We start from the raw sequence: 13091 nt of genomic DNA on the forward strand, positions 1-13091 counted from the left end.
ATTCTCCTTAATGGCTACACCATGCCCTACAGTGGTGAGATGTATTGCAGGTTTACTGTAATACGCACAGCCAAGCGTTTCGCCTGGGTGCGATTGCGTCCTCAGAGGAATTCAGAGGTCACTCCATTTGAAAAACAAGAACAGGAAATATAGTGACTAACATCCTGATGATAACCCTGTCTACAATGTAGGCCTACAAGTGGAAATTATTCATTAGTGCACTAACAATGGCAGTTAAAAGTGAGGGGAATTGTGTTTGTGTGCATTAGTTAGCCTAATAAACAAGTAGGCTTTAGAGTAGACTATATATTTGAATCAAGCAAGTTACAAACAATTTCAAAGTTTTAAATTACATTTATTAAAAAGGAACAACTCAGTGAACAAGAGGGAAATATTGTCAATATACAATATCACTTATGAACAAACGTACAACACTTTTTCACTGAACAGTGAAATATCATATTCTTACATTTGTACATTATGCTTTTTAAATCAGATGTTATTTTCTACTATAAACAAGATCCTTAAATAATGGATTGGTACTAACTGCTATAAATATTTGCTGTCCTTCTCAACTTTGTCCTAAAACAATTAAATGCCCTCGCAAGAAAGTGCAACATTTAAGTTATTGTACTTCAAATGAATTAAAAAATAGCAGTAAGTGTGATATTCAGTGTTTAAACACTTGACCTACATGGCTTGATAATGAATTGTTCATAACTGTTTTAAAGTGCAGCCGACCTCTATTTGGGGAACATATTGGCGCCTATACTTTGTTCCATCTGAAACGAATAGACATTGTTGTAAAAGAAAAGGCTGTAATTTGAAACTTGTCTAGTCCTAATCTGATTTTTTAAATAAAAACAATTACATTTTCAATAGCTTTAAAACATACATAAATAACTTTCGTTCCTTGGGGGAAACATAAATTACACGGAAATCTGAACAGGTAACCTGTAACCATTTCACAAAACATTGTGCTGTCTTTGCCATAGCCCCTATTTGTGTCAAAATCTCAATTAATCATCTATTTTACTGGATTCTTGGTCGCTCTGATCATCGGTGAAGCATACATCTACGTCGCTGTCATTGTCGCTCTTTTGCTCTTGATCCTCGAATATGCCCTCGGTTTTGTCCTCAGCTTTTTTTATTGTTTGTCCAGGGTGCCTTGATTTGACATGACGCTCCAAATCCCTCCGGCGCACCAGTACCTTGCCACAGAACTCGCACCTGTACGGGGTGTTCCCCTCCGCGTGCAGACGGATGTGCTTATTTAGGTTGCTGGGGTCACCGAAGGGCCGAAAACAAACTTTGCACTTCAGTGGTTTGTACCCTGTGTGAGTTCTCATGTGGATCTTGAGTCCGTATTTCCGAGAGTACAGTTTACCACAGTAAAGACATAAGTGTCCCTTTTTGGGCTTCCCTGAGCCTGTGTTAGCAGTGGGCATAGAGTCGAGCCTGACTCGGTTCTTTTCGACGGCTATTTCAGACAACTGTTGAGTGTGCATGGCTATCTCCCTGTCAATGTTGGTTATTGAATCCAGGTCTTGGTTGAGTGCAGGTGCGCCAAAGTAGGACATAGACTCCGGGTATTTTAGGAGATTGCTAAAATGGAATTTCAGTGGGTAGTAGGGTGAACTATAAAGCAGCTCGCCATTGTACACGGTGAATGGCATGAGGGGGATATTGCAATCTCCATTATATGGCTTGACGCCATCGAACTGAGGCAGAGAAAACCTCTCAATTTGGAATCCAGAGGACATCTGAGAGTAACGCGAGGGGGACAGTCCAGAGTGCATCCGGCTCTCCACGTGCTTGAAAGCCGATGTCTCATCGAAATTAGGTATTAACGGAAAACCCCTGATGGCGTTTGCGCACGGGACCACGGAAGATGTAGAATCTAATGGATGGACGCACTTGGAGGGATGGCTTCCGGTTAAAGGTTCATTCAAGGCTCGCGTCGATTTCATGTTCCCCAGGAGTTTGCTGAAGCCTAGTCCATTATGCTTCCCATTAGTTTCCTCTCTGTAGACGTCAGCCGCGGGGACCTTGGATTGGCCCATTGGCTTGAATGCAGAGCGCACGCCTGGGTGGAACCCCATGTTGCTCAACATTGAAGACGTTGCGCCAAGGCCCATGAGATGTCCGTGGTTTCTGGCTGAGGTAACGCTCATGTCAAGTGCTCTGTCCTGCTCCTCAGAGCTGGGTTTCTTTGCTACCCCCGCTTTGTTGAGGAAGGGTGAGGAAGACACGGTCCGTCTGACAGAGTCTGAGATGGAGGTGTTGTGGCCGTTCCTGGGCGAGGCCGAGGTGTTGGGAATGTCCCCGGATTTGGGTGACCTGCTGAAGCTGTCTGTGCTCCTGGCCTGCTCGCTGTTCACAAAGCCCCGCCCGTTGCTCAAAGCGCAGTGGAAATGGACGTGGGCCTTGAGTGTGTTGGGATATTTAAATATTCTCCAGCAGTACCAGCAAATGTAGCGTTCTTCACCTGTAGAGAAGCAGAGAGACATGATGTTAATGTCGATGGGTCTCGATATTCGTTATTCTCCCCACTTCTGTCAATAAAGCACGTTCAATCTTGAACATTTGTGTTACTACACATTTCTATCTATTGCTTTGTGAGAGTAGAAGCCTATTATTGGGTGCTTTATGACTGATGTTCCATCTGCAGACGCTCCCAGTGGCCTATTAGAGTAACCTCAAACTGTACTGTTATTTTGTGCCACATGCAAATCTTTTCCGTTTCCTATTTAAATGTTTTGGATAAATCCATTGAGATGAATCTACACGTTTCCAATGGGATTCGGGTTTTGAATAGGCGGCAGAGTATATTAACCCTATCCACCTCATCAAAGTGAGCAATGACAGAAGTTGAACAATAGGAGGTCAATTATATAGATGTAATGATTTTGTAATCCTTATAGGGCTGTTGTTTATCATCGCCATCAAAAGAGCAAACGCCCCGTCCAATCTGTCGCTCCGAAACCAATACGTTGGATAGGGGGACTTTCTCTGTGCTCTTTCCCGTAGAAGTGACAGCAGCTGTTGCTTGAAATCGCGAATCGCCATAGACAATAAGGCTGGCCCATCTGTTAACGCCAAATAATAGGACGCGTATGTCAAGGAGCGCACGGTGTATTGGCCAGAGAACAGCAGAAAGTGCTTCGCCACAAATCAGGGCAATATACATCCCACATAAAAGTTAGCATTCATTAGGCAACAATACCTTATGTAGCCAGCTAATTTACCGTAAAGTACCTTTTTTGAATTCATTTTCTTTTGAATACATGAATATTAATGAGGCGATGACATTTGTTAACCTCTGTCCCCCCATGAATTACTATCGTCTGCTTTGAAGTTGTTAAAACACGCCTATCCCTGTTTTTAAATTGCGGGTTTATTCCATGTGCCTGTCACTGTAATTAGTTTAACAGTCGAATATAATTTTGGTAGGCTATATCTTGAAAATGATTGTCAGGCCCTCCATTTCTCATGCCTAATTTTTCTCAGACAGAGTAATTACACACACAAACATGTTATAGATAGAACCAAATAGGGTTCATTATTGGCACCCCTAAAGGTTCTATATAGAATCCCTTAAGGGGTACCATAAATGCAACAACCATAGAACCCTTTTTCGTTCTATCCAGAACCTTTTTTTTCTAAGAGTGCAGTAATAGATCGGTATTGGTATTTGGTATTTTATTGGGATCCCAATTAGCTGTTGCACAAGCAGCAGCTACTCTAATATAGTCTAAGCATTATAATTGAATCCGTTAGGTGTAATCTGATTAAAACCGGATTATTTTGCTGGTGATCATATGATTAGGCTTTAATTTGACAAGCCTATAAAGCCATGGCATCGATGCCACTGTTTGAATATCCAGATAAACTTTTTTTTTTTTTTGGAGGGGGGGGGGGGTATTATTATTATTATTGTTATTTTCTGTTTATTACACTAGTACAACGACGCCTAATAGGTGGTGGTTAGGCCTATTGCTGGCTGTTGTACACATTTACATTTTATTGTTGAATTGTTCAACATGAAATTCTGTCAAGCCTATTTAGTCAACAAGACCATTTAACTTGTAATGTAAATAAAACCATCAAATGACCCCGGAATCGAAATGAATGCTCTGGGGGTGCACATTTGTCGACCGTGAAAATATAGGACTTACAACCTTTCCACAGAAATTGATTTGTATAGCTGGACGCCAAGGTTTGGACAGTCACTTAACTGTGCAATGATGGAACTCACAAAATGTCAATGCCAGTAAGCAGCCTCATCAGGCCTATACTGTAGCCTAATCCATTTCTATTAAAACTTTTGTTTGGACAATACCACATAAAGATATATGTGGATTTCGATCGTGTTGAACCAGCCTGCAAACAAATATCCATGATCTATTTTTGGCTACTTTTCTCATCGTTTTGTATTACAGGTTATATTACAGAGTCATTCTAAAGTTTTCTTACCTTTCTCGTCGTGTGTTGGAGTGGCAGTGGTAGGGATGTCGTACCACTGGGCCAGAGTGTTGGAGTACCACACACTCAGCTCCTCGCCGGCTGGGATCTCCGTCAGCACACGATAGAAAATCTAACGTAAAAGGGCAACGTTAAATACATGCAACTAACTTTTTCAGCTTGAGTTTAAAAAAAAATCTAATGACTTGAGCTTTATGCATTTTAAATTAAACACAGTACTGACCTGCCCACCAGGTAGATCTGAGACAGCCTCCAAGTTCTGTTCTTGACTGTTTCTGGCTGCCCGGATACACCCAATCCAGTCTGGCACATGGCAACCTGATTCATCCACGATTTCCCCCCTCAGCAGCCGAATCTAGATCCACAACATGGATAGTTCAACGTTAGAAATTATGCTAATAAGGCCTAACATGCGATAAAATCACAGCTCACTAAAAGTCCGGCAGCCGCAGTTTATGAATAAATCATAAACAGAGTTGCATATTTGACATTGCGACGTCACGCTTGACTGCAATTGGAGCACTAAACAAACGTGGTGTTTCTTTTCGTATAGGCTTAGCACATGTACATATTCAATGATTTCGTTTTAGAAATATTGGTTTATTAAATATTGAATTAATTGTTTGTAAATATGATTGTTATTATGCCCAATGGCTAAATGACAGGCTTACCTTGAGGTGTGCCAATGCGTCTTTATCCGCGATGTTAACCAGCGGTGATAATTTACCAGGGAGAATGACACATAATTGAGTTGATATGGGAAACGAATTTGAGAAGTGTCAAAGGGTTTCTAAACTGTTCAAGCAAATTAATGAATGAAGCGTGACATTTGACACGGAGATTGCACCTGATGCATCACATGAAGCCCAGGGCGATGCATTTAGCCGCATCAATCACAAACTACGACAGCAGGGTGTAGGCCTTTTCTTAAAATGCAGTTATAATGTACTTATCTATTGGTTTGTTAAGGACCATAAATTCACCAATAAACAATTAGCCTGTATAAAACAATTATGTTAAATCAATGAAAAAACATTACATTAAAATAGAAATAGCAGCCATTTCTGATAGTTCCATATTGTATTAATAACGATATGTTGCAATAATGTTATTTTAGATGTTCAATACATTTCTATAGGCTATATTTTAGTATTTCTTATTCATGTTGTTATTTTATAACTCGAAGCTGTGTTCTATGATGTAGCATCTTTCCATGGCCGGAGTGCATTAAAATTAAATTGGTCATTTGAATAACTTGCCTACTAGCCTGTGAAATTTAAAGTGGGCGAGGAAATGAAATCTCACATAGCACCCCAGGTCGCCCTATTAGGGCGGTTAAGTAAAGGCACAGAGTGACAAGTCGTCCCACTAATATTACTCAATTATTTCCAACCTGACAGCACGAACCAATTAATAACCGAAGGCCCAATGAACCATGACAGGTCTGGTTCAAAAATGTTTTTTAAAAAAAAGATCACTGTGTCCCCTTTACCTGCCCTGATAATTAAATGTAGGTCCTATATAAAGAAAATCATGTTTTCGAAATGCATCCATTATTCATATCAGTCTTATACATAAATAATAATATGAGTATTAATATAGGCCTAAAGGTGATAATGATGATAATGGAATGATTTGTCATTAAAATAGGAGAATAACATTTTTTCCCCCGTTAGTTTGTAATTCAATTCTGAAGCCTGCAAAAATCATCCTACAAAAAGTAGAATTGTAAAAAAATGAATTTTTGCAGATAGAAATCATTAGGAATAAATCCTATTTCATGCCATAATAAAACTGTGCTTACCTTTTTCTTGGTTACCACCTCTTTGCGATCAGTAACGTATTTCCCTAGTTTGAAGATACCCTGCACCGGTCCTATCCGCAGGCCGGCCGGGATGCTGCAGTCTGCAAACACACTGATAGTGGATGCCCGAGTTGCTTGCATGGCTGGCTCTGCGTTCAGTGGTTTGAGAACCATGAAGACCACGCAGTGACTGATTGAGACAAGAAGGAGTCAGAGAGATGAGGACAGGCCAATCTCCGCCCGCAAAGTGATGCGGTGGCGTATGTGATCCGGCTTTTCTAATGGAACAGCAAGGTACCCCCTCGACACATTAACGCGCAAGGGCGAGCAGTATGCGCGCGGTGTGAGAGAGTTTGTCTCTTTCGGCAGCTGTGGGGAGAATACGGGCTGAGATGGTCACATGGAGACTTTCCCTCACCCTTGCACATAATGAATTGCTGCAAAACCGCCATCAGACAATGGGCCAGGCGACCTTCCCATCCCCAAAATCCAATTTGTCAAGGGCAAAGAAAAAAGAGTGCAGAATCAAAGGTCTGGAGCTACCATTAATCCTCAGCATGTGGCTTTGTACCCCAGACAGCTCCGATATTTTAACTGACAAATCCACTGTATAATTTCTCCATAAATTCTCCCCTTTTTATTGTTCCTTTACGAACCCGTTTCTGGAAATCAGTCACTACTTTAAATCTACTTGGCTGCGTTATTTTGGGTTTATATACTTCAAAGCACTTTATTATCTCCGTTTGGCTGCATTGTGTGTCCCTAGTTTAACAAAAGGAGCAGGAATGCTTGGAAGACTTGTTAACTTCTATTGACTCCCGGCGTGTGCCGGGTTGAGATCGGGCAGGTACCAGAACCACCAGAAAAATAGCAACAGCTTTCAAAATAACCACCATCTTATCATTTCACACTTGTGGGTTTTCTTGTCACGAATTCACTCCAGACGTTTTAATTTAGATGTGACATGGCACAACACAGACTCATTCATAACTTTAACTTTAAGTGGCCACATTTTTGAGTTTGATCATTTAAATTTCATCCAATTATTTATTTCAAATAAATCTTATTTTAAGATGTTTTTTTTTTCATCCTTTATTTTAGCAGGGATTTATGTTGAGACTGGTATCTCTTTTTCAAGTGAGCCCTGATATTTTAAGAGCATATTTTATATTTTACATTATTATATCATAATGTATATGTTTGTTATAAACTTCCATTTTCTTTTCTTTGTATTGGTACATTCAAATATGAATCAATACATTAGGCAATAAACCATTTATTTATGCTGTGTTTTTCTTAGGCTACTATTTGTAGTAGATTTACTAGCTATTGGATGCTCAAATCCTCTGAATGAACTTTCATTGTTTTACGTGGGAAAACTTCACTAGTTCTACTTATAAGCTACAATGGGCATGCCTATATTATGAAATACTAGTATAATAGGCTGAGTATAGGCCTACTCAGTATTTTGTACAGTCTAAATTCCATAGAGGACATTTATAGGCCTATTATTGTTAGGCCTACTTAATATCACAAAGTCAAGTTATGTGATCTCAAAAAAAGTTAAATAAACCTGCAGTCGCTTTTTCACCGCAGGTTTTAAAACTGCGATTGATCCCTTGATCATCTGTCGTGGAAGTCTCAACAGAGGGCGAGATAGTGAGAACAATAACCTGTGGGCGATAAATTCAGGCCATGAACATGTCCTGCTAACCTCTGCCCTGGCGACTCTGGGATGACACTGCGCCATAATTGAGGGGGGTGGAGATGGGGTCTCTCTCTAGCCACGTAAAGGTATCCCACTGCTCCATTCTGTAAGGCTTCTCTTCTCCCAGCTTCACGATTCAACGAGCGTGAACGACACGCGAACAATTTCATCAATAGGCGTATGCAAAGTCCGGCTGTGCAGAGGGTTATTTATTAATGTTGCCATTTGTGACTGGTTCCCATCCACCCGGGAATAACGGGTTCGGCCTCCAAATCTCTCACACCAGTCGGGCCGATTCTCATTCGCATCCTGTGGCTCAATGTCGAAGTTCTCAAAGTGAAATTAATTATTCTCAGAGGGGGAACGGGAGACATTTCCTTTCTGTTTGCTAACCCTCGAAAAGTAAGGGTGAATCCCATTCCAATGCGCGCACTGAAGCACAGTGAACAGTCAAAGGCGAGGTGTCAGAAGTGAAAGCAGTGTTCGAAACAAATGAGATGGAAAATTAAATGAAATTAAATACCTTGACAGCCGGCATTGTCCTCCTCTTTTTAAACGACACATTAATTACATGGTCTCAGCTTTATTCGAGAACAGTATTGCGGAGTCAATCACAATAATCCACAAAACCTTACTCTCTTAACGAATTTCGCATCTCTTTAATGATTTCAAATAACGACCACTGAATAATTGGAACTTGAGCGGAGGAAGACGTTTTTATAGGAGTTGGCCTATTTCGCTTTGCCCGGGACCTCCAGATTAGAGTGCCAGCACTTCAATTTGACAATCCCATGGTAATGTGGGGTTTTGATTTAACAGGTTGGCCCTTAATGAGCCATGAATGTAGAGGGACAACCAGTGTTTAAAGCAGCGCAGTTACGGGGACCAATGCCCCACCAGGGAACTCAATTCATGCTCCTTAACTTCCCGAGAGTGCCAAGGGTTCAACACACATTCTCCTGGACCGGTTACAATACCATTTCAGTCCCACCTGACTCCCTGGAAAAATAAGTAGACCATACACTTAGTTCAGGCCTTTTCAAATAACCAAATCATTGTTCCATTTAAACTTAGCCTGGTAGGTAATTTTTCCCATGTATAATCAATCATGTGTTGGGTAGAGGGGGTAGCATTGCATCTTATGCACAATGATTATTATATTTTCTTACTTAACCTTCATTTAGATTGTCTCTTTGATGCTTATTGCTTTAACTTTAGCATGTTCAGTGTGATGAAGTGCAAAGACGAGACAAAGTTTCATACTTCATACCATCATCAGTGTCACATTATTGGCCCCATGTTCGGCTAACTGACATAATGACATTTTGTGAAATATCATGTCATTCTGGTACTTTTCCTCCACAATCACCTGACCTCAACCAAATTGAGATGGTTTGGGATGAGTTGGACCGCAGAGTGAAGGAAAAGCATCCAACAAGTGCTCAGCATATGTGGGAACTCCCTCACGACTGTTGGAAAAGCATTCCAGGCGAAGCTGGTTGAGAGAATGCCAAGAGTGTGCAAAGCTATCATCAAGGCAAAGGGTGGCTACTTTGAATAATCTAAAATATATTTTGATTTGTTTAACACCTTTTTGGTTACTACATGATTCCATATGTGTTATTTTATAGTTTTGATGTCTTTACTATTTATTTGCAATGTAGAAGAAATAGTAAAAATAAAGAAAAACCCTTGAATGAGTAGATGAGTAGTTGTGTCCAGACTTTTGACTGGTAATGTAATATATATATATATATATATATATATATATATATATATATATTTATTTATTTATTTGTTTGTTTATTTATTTATGTATTTATTTGTAATGTTTAAACAGGACAAATCTGAGGGGGCACGTGCCCCTGTGTCCCCTATGGGAGGACACCAATGGCATGGACTATAGCCAGGTCCACTGGGGGAACAAGTGCATTTTCATAAAGAGCATGCTTTAAAGAATGAGAGCAACGTATTTTCCTTTAATAATTTCACACTTCAGACATAGCCTATCCCTTTTAATGACAATATTACCATGATTATGTTTTTCACTTTTAGGAAATTCCACAGGCTTTATTTAAATGTACTTTTCCATCTAAAACGTGGAAAATGTATGCTGCACAAAGGGTGGACAAGTTGCTTTGCAGATAGGTGATGCGGGACATACGGACTCGGATTTGAACCCAGACTAATATTCAAAATCGCATTAAAGAGTGGCGAAATAAGTGGCAACTGATTCGACGCTGTTCATGCGTGCTCTCATTGTAAAACGCTCCCTTTTTAGAGGAGGGCTGCTCCATTTCAGCATTCAAAATCCTCCAATAAGTTTTCGCCGGGTTTTGAACCACATTTCCCTGACTTTAACTCACTTGTCTCGGTTGAGGAGACCCGGATAATGGGGTGTAAAGTTGTTTGAATTGAAAATTTGTTTCGGTGTACCTTATAAATTCATACCTTTTCTCACTCGACCGCCTCAGAATGAAACTGTCACTCTATTCGATTTTCTCTGCTGTTGAGCGCATTTAAGCACGAGCTCTATTTGTGAAGTTCATTCCTAGGCAAATGTATTCAGGGAGCGTTCGAGATGAATAGCGCGGCGTGTTAATTGGGATTAAGGCACTTAAAACAACCAAGAAGTGACAGAAATTCGCAGGTTTCAAAGAAGTCAAACGCTTGTCCTTCCAGCGCACTCAGAGCTTTATGTTTAGGCAATAATTATGAAATATTATGGCATTTTTAAAATGTTTTGTGTGGAATAGCCTATGCACGTTTTTCGCAGGATGCATGATGTGTAATGTGTGTTTTAGCCTTCTTGCTTCTCGTATGCACTATATGTAAATCATTTGAATTAGACATTGGCTGCTTATCAAAGGTAGGACTAAAACACATTCAACAAAAAAAGTTGCACTCACTTGCTGCTGTCTGCTCATTTAAAAAAAGATCACCACAAATTATATTAGGAAAATCAAATGTTTCCATGTATATATTTTCAAGATTTCCTTATTGCGGAAATACTATTGATCTCAATGAAGGTATAGAGGAAGTGAAAATAATATCATATATTCTTGGAATTGTAAATCAACAAGGAACGTGCATTTCAGTAGCCTACATATATTATATGTTATTATTATATTCTCATAGGTCTAATTGTTAGTTTAGTTTGCATAGGCCTACATTTGATTGATTTGACTGACATTAATTTCTTAATTTATCGTACAGGACTATTAACAACCGTTTTAATGTTGTGTCTGGCAAGTTTATAGCCTAAATTAATTAATCAATAGAAAAATCCATGAAGTCAATTGTTAAGGCATCATTTGGGGAGAAATATGAGTATTTACACAAATATAAGTGGGATCTTTATTTTTCATTCACAATGAGGACGATCTTCCTTGCTCGAGTAACAACTTCAAGTAACAACTGATAAACGTCAACATAGCTTACCTTTTCTCTATTAAATGCATTAGGCCTACATGGAATATTATATATTTCAGTTGAACATGCACGTGTCAATATAAGGGATGTAACAAGGCCTAATTTTAGGATACTCAAGTATTTTGTCTACTTCAGAGAAATTCGATAAATGTCAAAGTGCTTTTGCTTTTATTTGTCTATTTTTCAGACATTTCTCAAAGCCGGTCAAATTCGGGGGACTTTATTCCAATAGCATGATTTATAGGCCTATAACAAAGTTAGTGCAGGAACTTTGCATATGTATAAGCTACTTCAATTGACTAGATTTAGTCTACGTTTTCATTGCCGTTCTACACAATAACTGCTTGTTAGTGGACTAATATTTATGTTATGCTATTTATACTGAAAAAAGCTATGAAAGCAACATGCAACAATGTAAAAGATTTTACTGAGTTACAGTTCATATAAGGAAATCAGTCCATTTAAATAAAATCATTAGGCCTTAATCTATGGATTTCACATGAATGGGAAACCTTAAAAAAGGTAGGGGCATGGATCAGAAAACCAGTCAGTATCTGGTGTGCCCACCATTTGCCTCATGCAGTGCTACACAGCTCCTTCGCATAGAGTTGATCAGATTGTTGATTATTGCCTGTGGAATGTTGTCAAATTCCTCTTCAATAGTTGTGCGAAGTTGCTACATATTGGCGGGCACTGGAACAGGTTGTCTTAAACGTCAATCCAGAGCATCTCAAACATGCTCAGTGGGTGACCTGCCTGGTGAGTATGCAGGCCATGGAAGAACTGGGACATTTTCAGCTTCGAGGAATTGTGTTCAGATCCTTGCACCATGCGGCCGTGCATTATCATGGTGAAACATATGAGGTGATGGAGATGGATGAATGGCACGACATTGGGCTTCGGGATCTCGTCAGGGTATCTCTGTGCATTCAAATAGCCATCGATACAATGCAATTGTGTTCGTTGTCCGTAGTTTATGCCTGCCCATACCATATTCCCACCGCCTTTGACATCATCAAACGCTCTCCCACACGTCGCCATATTTATTTAAACATTTTTATTTTACCTTTATTTAACTAGGCAAGTCAGTTAAGAACAAATTATTATTTTATACACGTGATCTGTGGTTGTGAGGCGGGTTGTATGTACTGCCAAATTCTCTAAAACGAAGTTGGCTTATGGTAGAGAAATGAACATTCAATTCTCTGGCAAAAACTCTGGTGGACATTCCTACAGTCAGCATGCCAAGCACACTCCCTCAAATGTTGAGGCATCTGTGGCATCGTGCACATTTTAGAGTGGCCTTTTATTGTCCCCAGCACAAGGTGGACCTGTGTAATGATCAGCTTCTTGATATGCCACACCTATCAGGTGGATGGATTATCTTGGCAAACGAGAAATGCTCACTAACATAAATAAACATATTTGTGCACAACATTTTGGAGAAATAAGCTTTTTGTGCATATGGAACATATTTTATTTCAGCTCATAAAACATGGGACCAACACTATACATGTTGAGTTTATATTTTTGTTTAATATATATTCTGCCTGTGTATGTTCGATTTTGAGCAGACGATGGAATGTGCTTGACAGAACCATGGCTAGCTCCGGTTTGTGCCTGCGCCACATCAACGCATCTTGACGCAGAGGTCACTCGCAG

General features: G+C 39.8%; 1 protein-coding gene across 1 annotated transcript; it reads right to left on the bottom strand.

The window, feature by feature from the left end:
• Nucleotides 1–392: 392 nt before the first annotated feature.
• LOC139381082 (PR domain zinc finger protein 13-like) lies at nucleotides 393–6517 on the bottom strand. Its single transcript, XM_071124331.1, has 4 exons — nucleotides 6290–6517; nucleotides 4709–4840; nucleotides 4477–4597; nucleotides 393–2488 (listed from the first exon to the last, which is right to left on the bottom strand). The coding sequence occupies exons 1-4, from the start codon at nucleotides 6461–6463 to the stop codon at nucleotides 1020–1022; spliced, it is 1896 nt and encodes a 631-aa protein (XP_070980432.1). The 5' UTR covers nucleotides 6464–6517; the 3' UTR covers nucleotides 393–1019.
• Nucleotides 6518–13091: the final 6574 nt, after the last annotated feature.

The sequence above is a fragment of the Oncorhynchus clarkii genome, chromosome 2 (assembly GCF_045791955.1).
Source record: "Oncorhynchus clarkii lewisi isolate Uvic-CL-2024 chromosome 2, UVic_Ocla_1.0, whole genome shotgun sequence".
Lineage (NCBI taxonomy): Eukaryota > Metazoa > Chordata > Actinopteri > Salmoniformes > Salmonidae > Oncorhynchus > Oncorhynchus clarkii.

Excerpts from the sequence above, each read along its gene's own strand:
- LOC139381082 (XM_071124331.1), bottom strand. The coding sequence starts at position 6,463 with ATGGTTCTCAAACCACTGAACGCAGAGCCAGCCATGCAAGCAACTCGG. Across the intron at positions 4,598-4,708 it reads CAGATCTACCTGGTGGGCAG|ATTTTCTATCGTGTGCTGAC; the intron begins GTCAGTACTGTG and ends CTTTTACGTTAG. Across the intron at positions 2,489-4,476 it reads TCCAACACACGACGAGAAAG|GTGAAGAACGCTACATTTGC; the intron begins GTAAGAAAACTT and ends GCTTCTCTACAG.